An 11,034-nucleotide genomic window follows, 5' to 3' on the forward strand; every position below is an offset into this window, starting at 1 on the left:
TGCTAGGCAGGGGTCCAGTTTTATTTTTCTTCAAATGGTGAGCCCTCCTTCCCAATACCATATACTAAGTAGGTCATCCTTTCTCCATTGGTTTGTGGTGTCAATTTTATAGTATATTAAGTTTCTACATTAAGTAAAGTTTGTATCTAAGACTTTCCATTTATGTATTTATTCCATATTACTTTTGTTAGCATGATATGGCAGGTGCAGCTAGTACTCAGCAAGTGATCTTTGTACTTCTCTACTTCCCTAGTCTCCCTTTCATTTAGATTGGGGCCATGTGACTAGATCTGGAGAAGGTACTATAAGGAAAAGTAATGTGGATGACTTCTAAGACAAGGCATCTTGAAGGCCACATATTGAAATGGAGGAGCCACAAGATAGAAGAAGCTTGAATTACTGAGTAACTGCATAGAAGACTGCCCAACAAGTCAGATTCTGCACTCTGTTCTATGCTTCCATGTCTCTGGATCTACTCCATTCATCAGTTTATTTTGTTACTTAGATTTCACATATGAGTGCTATCATGAGATACTTGTCTTTCTCTGACTGAATTATTTCACTTAGCATGCTACTCTCCAGGTCCCTCCATGCTGTCTCAAAGGGTAAGAGATCCTTATTTTTTACTGCTGCATAGTATTCCATGGTATAAACGTACCACATCTTTTTTATCCACTCATCTACTGATGGGCACTTGGGCTGTTTTCAGATCTTAGCTATTGTAAATTGTACTGCTATGAACTTAGGGGTACATACATTCTTTCTGATTGGTGATTTGGGTTTCTTAGGATACATTCCTAGAAGTGGGATCACTGGGTCAAATGGCAGTTCCATATTTAATTTTCTGAGGAAACTCCATACTGTTTTCCATAATGACTGCATCAGTCTGCATTCCCACCAGCAGTGTACTAGGGCTCCTTTTCTCCACATCCTCACCAGCACTTGTCATTTGTTGATTTGTTGATGGTAGCCATGTGACAGGTGTGAGGTGATAGCTCGTTGTTTTAATTTGCATCTCTCTGATGATCAGGGACTTAGAGCATTTTTTTTTATATGCCTCTTGACCATCTGTATGTCCACTTTGGAGAAATGTTTACTTAGGTCTTTTGCCCATTTTTAAAAAATCCTCACCTGAGGATATTTTTCCACTGATTTTTAGAGAGAGTGGAAGAGAGAGGAAAAGACAGAGATAAATATCAATGTGAGAGAAACACATCAGTTGGTTGCCTCCTGCATGCACCCCAACCAGGCCCAGACTGGGGAGGAGCCTGCAACCGAGGTGCATGCCCTTGACTGGAATCAAACCCAGGACCCTTCAGTCTGCAGGCCAACACTCTATCCACCGAGCCAAACCTGCTAGGGCCCTTTGCCCATTTTTTAATTGAATTGTTTGTCTTCCTTTTGTTAAGTTGTATGAGTTCCTTATATATTTTGGATATTAACACTATCTGATGTATCATTGCCAAATATGTTCTCCCATACAGTGGGCTCTCTTGTTGTTTTGTTGATGGTTTCTTTTGCTGTGCAGAAGCTTTTAATTTTGATGTAGTCCCATTTGTTTATTTTCTCCTTACTTTCCTTTGACCTAGGACCATGGTCGGCAAACTGCGGCTCGCGAGCCACATGCGGCTCTTTGGCCCCTTGAGTGTGCTCTTCCACAAAATACCATGGCCTGGGCGAGTCTATTTTGAAGAAGTGGCGTTAGAAGAAGTTTAAGTTTAAAAAATTTGGCTCTCAAAAGAAATGTCAATCGTTGTACTGTTGATATTTGGCTCTGTCGACTAATGAGTTTGCCGACCACTGACCTAAGAGATGTATCTGTAAACATATTGCTACGAGAGATGTCTGAGATTTTGCTGTCTATGGTTTCTTCTAGGATTTTATGGTTTCATGACTTACATTTAAGTCTTCTATCCATTTTGAGTCTTTTATTATTTTGTGTATGGTGTAAGTTGGTGGTCTAGTATCATATTTTTTGCATGTATCTGTCCAATTTTTTAAATTTGTTTTAAAAAATATATACTTTATTGATATTTTTTACAGAGAATAAGGGAGAGGGAGAGGGATAGAGAGTTAGAAACATCGATGAGAGAGAAACATCGATCAGTTGCCTCCTGCATAACCCCTATGGGGATGTGCCCGCAACCAAGGTACATGCCCTTGACCGGAAGGACCCTTCTATCCACTGAGCCAAACCGGTTAGGGCTATCTGTCCAATTTTACTAACACCATTTATTGAAGAGACTGTCTTGAATCCATCATATGCTCTTGCCTCCTTTGTCAAATATTAATTGAGTGTAATGGCTTGGGTTGATTTCTGGGTTCTCTGTTCTGTTCCATTGATCTATATGCCTGTTCTTGTGCCAGTACCAGGCTGTTTTGATTATAGTGGCTTTGTAGTATAACCTGATAATTGGTATTGTGATTCCCCCAACTTTGTTCTTTTTTCTCAAGATTGCTGCAGCTATTTGGGGTCTTTTTTGGTTCCATATACATTTTTTGGAGTATTTGTTGTAGATTTGTGAAATATGCCATTGGTATTTTAATAGGGATTGCATTGAATCTGTAGATTGCCTTGGGTAGTATGGACATTTTAATGATGTTGATTCTACCAATCCATGAACATGGTATATTATTCCACTTGTTTATATCTTTTTCTATCTCTTTTTGCAAAATCTTATAGTTTTCAGAGTTTTACCTCTTCGGTTAAGTTTATTCCTAAATATCTTATTTTTGTTGTTGTTGCAGTGGTAAATTGAATTATTTGCTTAGTTTCTCTTTCTGAGAATTCATTATCCTATCTAATACAGAGGGAATATGCTAATTGACCCTCACGTTGTTGCAAAGATGGCGGCGCCCACAGCCAATAAGGAGGGAATATGCTAATTGACTGTCACACCCTCAAAGATGGTGGTGCCCACAGCCAATAAGGAGGGAATATGCTAATTGACTGCCACACCCTTAAAGATGGCGGCGCCCACAGCCACAAGCTGGCAGTGCCCAGTCCCCTCAGCCCTGCCGGGGCAGCAGGCATGCAGCAAGGCCGGGCCCACCCCCAGGCGGGCCCAGTTGCTCTGCACACCTGCCTCCAGAGTCCCCCAGTTCCCTCAGTCCCCTAGCTGCCCAGGGCTGGCCCGAGGCGCAGGCAAGCCTTGGATGGCAGCTGCCCAGCTGCCAACCCTGCCCAAGGCTCAGGTAACCAGTGGCAGCAGCAGACATGTGATGGAGCATCGCCTTCCCCTGATTGCTGGGTCACCTCCTGTCCCTGAGCACTCCTGGACTGTGAGAGGGGGCAGGCCGGGCTGAGGGACCCCCCCACTTCAGTGCATAAATTTTCATACACCAGGCCTCTAGTTAGTGTATAAAAAAGCTGTTGATATTTGGGTGTTGATTTTGTATCCTGCTACATTGCCAAATTCATTTATTAAATCTAATAGTGTTTTGGTGGAGTCTTTAGGGTTTTCTTTAAAAAAACAAACATTTTTATTGATTTCAGAGAGGAAGGAAGAGGGAGAGAGATATAGAATCATTAATGATGAGAGAGAATCATTGACCACTGCCTCCTGTACACCCCATGCTGGTGATCAAGCCAGCAGCCTGGGCATGTGCCCTTGACAGGAATCGAACTTGGGACCCTTCAGTCCACAGGCTGATGCTGTATCCACTGAGCCAAACCGGCTATGGCTTTAGGGTTTTCTATGTACAATATCATGTCTTTTGCAAATAATGAGAGTTTTACTTTATCCTTTCCAATTTGGATGCCTTTTATTTCTTCTTCTTGTCTGAACACTGTGGCTAGGACTTCCAGTACTATGTTGAAAAAGAGTGGTGAAAGTGGGCATCTCTGTCTTGTTCCTGTTCTTAGGGGAAATGCTTTTAGTTTTTGCCCATTCAGTATGATGTTTGCTGTATGTTTGTCATATATGACCTTTATCATGTTGAAATATGCTCCCTCTATTCCTACTTTGCTGAGGGTTTTTATAAAAAACTAGAGGCCCAATGCACGGAATTCGTGCAAGAGTAGGCCTTCCTTCCCCCGGCTGCCGGCACTGGCTTCCCTCTGGCACCCAGGATCCAGGCTTCCCTCACAGCCCCAGCTGAGGCCCAATGCACGAAATTCGTGCAAGAGTAGGCCTTCCTTCCCCCGGCTGCTGGCACTGGCTTCCCTCTGGCACCCAGGACCCAGGCTTCCCTCACAGCCCCAGCTTCGTCTGGAAGGACATCCAGTCTAATTAGCATATTACATTTTTATAATTATAGATGGGTGTTGGATTTTGTTGAATGCTTTTTCTGTGTCTATTGATATGATCATGTAATTTTTGTCTTTCAATTTATTTATGTTATGTATATGTTTATTAATTTGCGAATATTATACCAGCCTTGCATCCTGGAATAAATCTCACTTGGTTATGGTGTATGGTTTTTTAAATATATTGGTGGATTCAATTTGCTAATATTTTATAGAGAATTTTAGCATCTATGTTCATCAGGGATATTGGCCTGTAATTCTCTTTTTTTTTAGTGTCTTTATCTGGTTTTGGAATTAGGATAATGCTGGCCTCATAAAAAGAGCTTGGGAGTTTTCCTTCCTCTTGGATTTTTTGGAATAGTTTGAGGATTTAGATGTTAGCACTAATTTGAATGTTTGGTAAAACTTGCCTGTAAATCCACCCACAGACTCTTACAATTGGCAAACGAATGTCTTTTCATTCCAATATTATAGAAGTACAACAGTTTTTAATAGTTGCATAATATTTCATTGTGTGGGATACCACTTATTCTTTAGCCAATTCCATAGTGTTAGACATTTAAGTTGCTTGTAATTTTTCTCTCTTAGATACAGTGCTCAAATGAACATCTTTATACATCCTTCTGAGTACAATTATTTGATTATTTCTTTTGGAAAAAATCCTACTAGTGGAATGCTTGGTTGAAAGGCATGTACATCTCTAAAGCTTCTTATAAAGATTACCAAACGGTCTTCCAGATAAGTTGTACCAGAATATAAAGCAAATCTGTCCCTTTTCAATGTGCCCACTTCCCCAGAGTCCCTATCTCTATCACTGCCAGAGCCAACCACACACTTGAACACTAATGAGGATTTTGTAATGAGAGGCAAGAAAGTGGGCTGGGTTTTTTAAATTTCTGGGACCTTTCCCATTTTCTTCTTTCATTGTTTCAGTGGGCCAGTGAGGAGAGGAAGGAAGATGGATCTGCTTTTAAGTGAACTCAGGAGTGCGGGTAGTATTCCCATAAAAGTCTCACCACATGACCCTTTTCTAAAAGAAGGCAGCCCTAGACCTCTAACCCAAAGGGGAAAAACACTCTTTGCATCAAAAGTCATTCTATCTGTCACACTACTTTTTCTCAACATTAATAATGATAACTCCCTTTGGCATTACTTGGTCACCAGAATTGCCCAAGAAAGAGAATTTTCTCTGTTAGGACCTGCACCAGATTATACAATCCTCCCTTTGTCAACCTACAGTAAAATAAGACAGCAGATCTTGGTATTTCTTTGGTAAGAGTATTTTATCACCATCATTCCCTACCAGTTGCTATAGTCACCATCTTATTTTACTCTTCATCATCTCATGCTTGATTTATCATAAGTTCCTAACAAGTGTTCTTGTTTCCAGTCTCCACATCTAACTCTAGACCAGTTTCAATTTATTTTGCACATTGCCACCAGATTATTTTTCTTTTTTTTTCAAAAATATCCAGTAACTCCCAGAATATGACAGGATAATATTTCAATATCTCAACTTGGGGTCAGGATCTTCCCCAAACTTTTCCCACCCTACATTTCCACCTTTTCTCTTATTACTCATCTTCCTACAGCTTCCATTCCAGTCAATCTGGTTACCTTCTTATCACAGGAACAGATTTCCCGCCTCTGTGCCTTTCTTCAAGCCATTTCCCACTTCCAGGATGCCCTTCTGTTTTCTCATGCTGTTCTCCAGGGCCCAGCTTAAGTGTGCCCTTCTTCTTCGAAGCTTTCTAGCAACTTCTGCTTCATTTACCCAGACAGCATATTTCACAATGGGCATGTGCTTAGATACTGTTAGCAATCCTTTTGTATTTATGCACCTTATCTCTCCAGTTAGATTTTAAATGGAAGCACGAGAACATTTTTTTTGTTAGTCAAAACACACAACTTTATTGATGATACACAAATGAAGTGTTTGGTGGGTAGATTCAAATAAAAACAAATGATAGAAGTGTAGGCTATTAATAATGGATAAGTTCACTGTCAATTCACAGAGGAACCAATAAAAATATTTCCATTCAAGCAGCATAATTAAAGTCACAAATGTGTTTTCAGTACAAGAGGACTATTTATTTGGTATTCATCAAATGGTTCAGCTTAAAGCTGGAGACTGTCACAGATAATATCACTCTGGATGATACATTATTCAAAACTGGCAGCTGAAAGGATCACCTTACTATATGAGCAAGTAGAGAAGCAGCAACTTTCAATTTTCATTGCTTCCAGACTGCAAAACCAAGAAATGTTTTCAAGTCTTTTGAGAGCACATAGCCAATCAGAATTTATCAACTAGTTTTATAACTTTCACTTTCACCAAGAGGTCATGGTGATCTGCTAAGGCTCGAATTTTCTTAACGCACACTCCAGATGTAGTGCATAAGTAAAAAAGGGAACCTTTATTGAATTCTCTGTAGTTGAATACTTCTGCTCTGAGATTGTCATAGATGATCTCAAATAGAGTAAGAGCATTAATAAGAATTTCTGATTCCACATAAGAATTATAGAGGGAACTAAATGATGATGGCACTTGGGTACTGAGCAGCTTTTTTAACATGTCTGGATTTTCAGCAAAATTTGAAAGTATTTTCAAAATCTCAACCTTGATTTTTCCACCTCCCTGAGATAACAAACGAAAAAAGTTTGCAATGGAATTGACAAGCAGGTGCTGGTAGTCATTAGTAATAGTCATATTTGATAAAAATTTTAGTCCAACTACCTGTACTGCTGAGTTCAGGTTTGAGGCCATGATATCATCCATCACTTTATTCATGTATACCTGAAGCCGGCTCTGATTTTCATAATTCTCACTCAGGTTATTCATGGCCATTAAGGCTTTTTCCTTAATGTGAGGATCGGTTTTGTTGATCATGTTTGCAATAATTGGGAGGCCTCCCAATTTGCGAATTGTGTCTTGGTTGCATGAATAATTGGCATTGTTGCTCAGAGTGAGCAAAGCTACCTGTTGGATGAAAGGATCATCTGATTTCTGTAGCAAAGCAAGTACTTTCCTGAGATCACGGACACCCAGAATCTCATCAATATCATAAGGAAAGGGGCGCTTCTGCATGGGAATGGGTCTCCTCCCTCTTCCTCTTTGCTGGTTCTCAGGCTCAGAGTCTGACTCTGACTCTGTGTCAGTCCACCCAGATTCCCCTTCCTCAGAATCAGGGACCTCTGCCAGGAAAGCCTGTCCCCCGTTAGCGGAGGCTGCAGCAGCTGCTGCAGCCCCATCCCCAGGGCGGAATCCCAGCCCCAATTGGTCTACTTCAACCCTGCTGTTTTTCTTACCCTTGCCCTTGCCTCCAGTCTGGGACCTGGTTCCACCCTTGGCTCCACCTTTGGGTACAGCTCCAGTTGCTGGCCCAGCTTTAGGTATAGCCCCAGTATGAGACCCAGGAGTTGCTTTCTTGGTGGCTGCTGCTGTTTTAGGGGACCCCGAGGTCCCCAGAGCCTCTACAGCCTCAGAAAGTGCGGCCAGTACAGGAGCCTCTGCTGCTTCAGTAGGTGCTGCTGCCTCAGTAGGTGCTGGAGTCCCCAGAGGCACCACGGGCATCCGAGGAACTTCTGATGTGCCAGGGGCATCTGTCATTTTGGGAGCCCCGGCCATTGAGGGGACCTCTGCAGCTATGAGGGCCTCTGCCTCCCTTTGAGGTGGTGCCATTGTAGAAGCCACTTCCGCCCCAACTCCTGATTCGGACTGAGGCCCAACCCAGGCCCCTTCTGTTTCCAGGGCCTGACTTCCAGCCCCACTCTGAGCCTCAGCACTGAATGCAGCTGGGGCAACTACCTCAGCTGCAGCTGTGTACAGGGCAGAGGCTTCATTCTGGGCCTTGTCCTCTGCCCCAGTGCAGACTGGAGTTGGGGGATGGAATCCTGACCCAAGGTCAATTGTGAATCCAGCCCTTAGTCCGGATCTAGCCCTGGCTCCAGTCCCTGCCAGAGCCCTGGTCTTGGGCTTAGCCAGTCTCTTCTTCGTCTGGTTTCTTCTCCTGGTGTATTTGTAGACACAGTACCAGGCACTTGCTCCGATCACTATTCCAGCAGCTACACAGCCAGCATCCCGAACTCGGCTCATGGTGCAGCTCGAATGATTCTCTGATCAGAGTGTAGAGCTGGCTTGCCCAAGCAGGATGTGTGCCCGTCAGGGCAAGGCTCACAAGTTCTGCAGAGGTTGCAAGCCAAGCAGGACCTGAGATAAAGGATAGAAATGAGGCTTAGGGCTCTGGCTCACTTTGTGCCTAACCAGGCCTACTTACAGGAGAGTTTGGGGGACATAATGCTTGGTGGGTTTGGCTAGTACTCAGACACAGGTGTCCAGGCCTGTGTTTGCTGATTCAATACCCTGGTTATCCATCGTTTTCTACATCTTCACCCCTAGTCTGCCCTGCCTAATACCAAAACACACACTTTCCAAGCACCTACATGGGGAATGAGAGGCAGTACTGACATCAGTAAAGCTGGTGGAGAGTAGATAACTCAGCGATCCCAGATTCTACACTGATACTCTCCCCATGACCCCAAGGGTCTCCAAATGGTGCTCATTCACATACCAGTCTGCTGTGAGGAGGAGCAGTTTGTCCTTTTCCAACAGGCTTATAGTTGTGTAGGGTCCAAAAGGCAGTCAGACCTGTGGAGAGATCACAGAAAGTGTGTTTTGGGGTCTTTGGTAGATGGATTCTACTTCTTTTCCTAATTTGAACCCCTGTGGGCCAAGTTTCTCTCTCACAGGCCTCTTCTTTCCACCCTTATCCCTTCCTTCTCTCACCATTAATTAAGAAGATGGATGCCATACCCCTTTCTCTGCACTGAAAGGACAGGACCAGGGGAAGCGTGTCTTGTAAAGAAGAAGATGGGGGAAGAGGAACCTCTGATCACAGATCTACTCTGGTTTCTGCCACACCTACACCAGGGGTTCCCACAGTTCTCATCCCCACACTAACCTGAAAGATTCAGGGATATGTCTCCCTCCTTCAGTTCAGTTAGAGCTTCATCTTAAGGGCAGACTGCAGAGCAGAAATATAGACAGTCGACATTGGAGCCTGGTGAATGTAACAAACCCAGGACGTGTCCCCACAATTGCCTTTTAGCAATTACAAAGGAGAATGACAAATGGGTCCACCTCCCAATTTTCTCAATTCTTCTCACCTCCCCACCCCTTACCACCCTAATCTCCAACTCCTGCGCAGTCTCCCCGGGCACTCAACCCCTCCTTCTCTTTGGCCCGCCCCCCTGTCCGCCATTTCTCCGGGACAGACAGCCACACCCCTTCTCCAGCCTGCGGCAGGAGGGGGCGGGGCGAGTATGCAGTGAGGGCTGGATGGGATGTGGGACCAGGGATTACTGACAAGCAATCTTGTCCCTCCCCTGCGACCACTCGTCCTTCAGTCCCCAGCCCCCCACGCCTAGAATTAACCTGCAGAACAGGAGCCCCAGTGTCTGAGGGTAGTGATTTTCCAGTTTCTCCGCTCGATCTGGGATCCGCCTCCCCTCCCTCCCCCCACCCAAATATCACGCTAACCGCCATTTCTCCTGCCAGGGTAACCGAACTTCTTTTCCAGGACTGCAAAAACGGAGGTGAAGGACTGTGTGGGCTGGAGGTGTCTGGAAAGCAGCAGCCTGGGAGTTAGCACCGCGGTTTAATACCAGATTCTTTCAGGGTCCCCCCTCCTGTGAAGCCCAGCGCCAAACCCACCGTCTCCCCTACAGAGGCTGGCACACCCATTTCCCAGCACCCCCAAAGGACGCATAGCCGGAGGGGGCTGGAGAAGAAGGGGATGGTTCAGGGATGATGGTGGGGTTTGGGAAGGTATCTGAAAAGTGAGGGTGGGAGTGAACCTGCCAGATTGTTTCCAAAAAACGTGTCCCTCCGGTTACCCTCTCTCAACCCCTCCACAGGCCTTATTGCGCTGCCACGTTTATTTCCCTTCCCAGCTCCTCTCAAAACAAGATGGGTTGTGGGGTGCAGGGCCTCGGTGTCAAAACCAAAACCAAAACACATTGGTTGGGAGAGGAAGTAAGCGGATTCTCCCCAAGTATATCAGTCCTTATGTCCCCTCCTCCCCATCTCCCCGCCGCCCACCAACATGAAATGCGACTGAGCGCGGGGGTGTGGAAAGCCGGCCAGGAGCCGGCGAGGCGGTGGTGCCCGCGGCCTCAAACTCCCGCATCTCGGGACTACGCTTTTCAGGAGTGCCAGGTCATGCCCACCCTCACACCCACCTGCCCGGATCTGGGGGAATGTTCTCCTCCTCCTCGCCTGGGTTAAACGGCAAGGCAGTGCGCAGCGAAATAGAGTTGGTACCCAGAGGAGGACGGAGGACAGCGGTCAGGGCTTTAAGTACCTTTGCCCACGTCAGCTCCTAGTCACGTGAGGGCCGCGTCACCAGTAAGCTTGAGTCTCCAGTTTCCACTCCCACCAAAAGCACGAGCCTCCTCCTTTACCCCCACTCTCACCTCACCCTACCACGTTAGGTCCTGTCACTCATTTTTTGTTTTGTTTTTGTAGTCCCAGAAGCCAAAAGTAGTCCCTTTTCCATGTGTTAGAATTTGCCTTTCTCTGGCTACTGGGGAGGGAGATATATTTTCTGGGGTTATTGACAATTTTAACCTTTTTTTTGTTGTTGTTGGAAAATTGTCTCATTCTCTTTTAGGCAACTGGACACTTTCCCCTCGCTCCACCTCCAATTCCTGGTCACCTGGTGCCCATCATTTCCCCTGTAGTTGGGCCCCTACTCCAGGATAGGTAAGGGTCAGAGTATAGGAAA

The 11,034-nt window shown here is 44.9% G+C and overlaps 1 protein-coding gene across 3 annotated transcripts; it reads right to left on the minus strand.

Annotated features, from left to right (window-relative positions):
* Positions 1–6,171: 6,171 nt before the first annotated feature.
* Positions 6,172–10,585, minus strand: ARMCX2 (armadillo repeat containing X-linked 2). Of its 3 annotated transcripts, XM_079765192.1 has the most exons (5): positions 10,490–10,567; positions 9,789–9,871; positions 9,211–9,273; positions 8,821–8,897; positions 6,172–8,459 (listed from the first exon to the last, which is right to left on the minus strand). In XM_079765192.1, exon 5 carries the CDS (start codon positions 8,343–8,345, stop codon positions 6,546–6,548), a length of 1,800 nt encoding a protein of 599 aa, XP_079621318.1. In that variant the 5' UTR covers positions 8,346–8,459; positions 8,821–8,897; positions 9,211–9,273; positions 9,789–9,871; positions 10,490–10,567; the 3' UTR covers positions 6,172–6,545. The 3 variants fall into 3 exon arrangements, with proteins under 3 accessions (XP_079621318.1, XP_079621317.1, XP_079621319.1); XM_079765191.1 differs by lacking the exon at positions 9,789–9,871 and having other exon boundaries at positions 10,490–10,585; XM_079765193.1 differs by lacking the exons at positions 9,211–9,273; positions 9,789–9,871 and having other exon boundaries at positions 10,490–10,568.
* Positions 10,586–11,034: the final 449 nt, after the last annotated feature.

Source organism: Cnephaeus nilssonii, assembly GCF_951640355.1.
Source record: "Cnephaeus nilssonii genome assembly, chromosome: X".
NCBI lineage: Eukaryota > Metazoa > Chordata > Mammalia > Chiroptera > Vespertilionidae > Cnephaeus > Cnephaeus nilssonii.

Coding starts and splice junctions, on each gene's coding strand:
- ARMCX2 (XM_079765191.1), bottom strand. CDS start 8,345: ATGAGCCGAGTTCGGGATGCTGGCTGTGTAGCTGCTGGAATAGTGATC.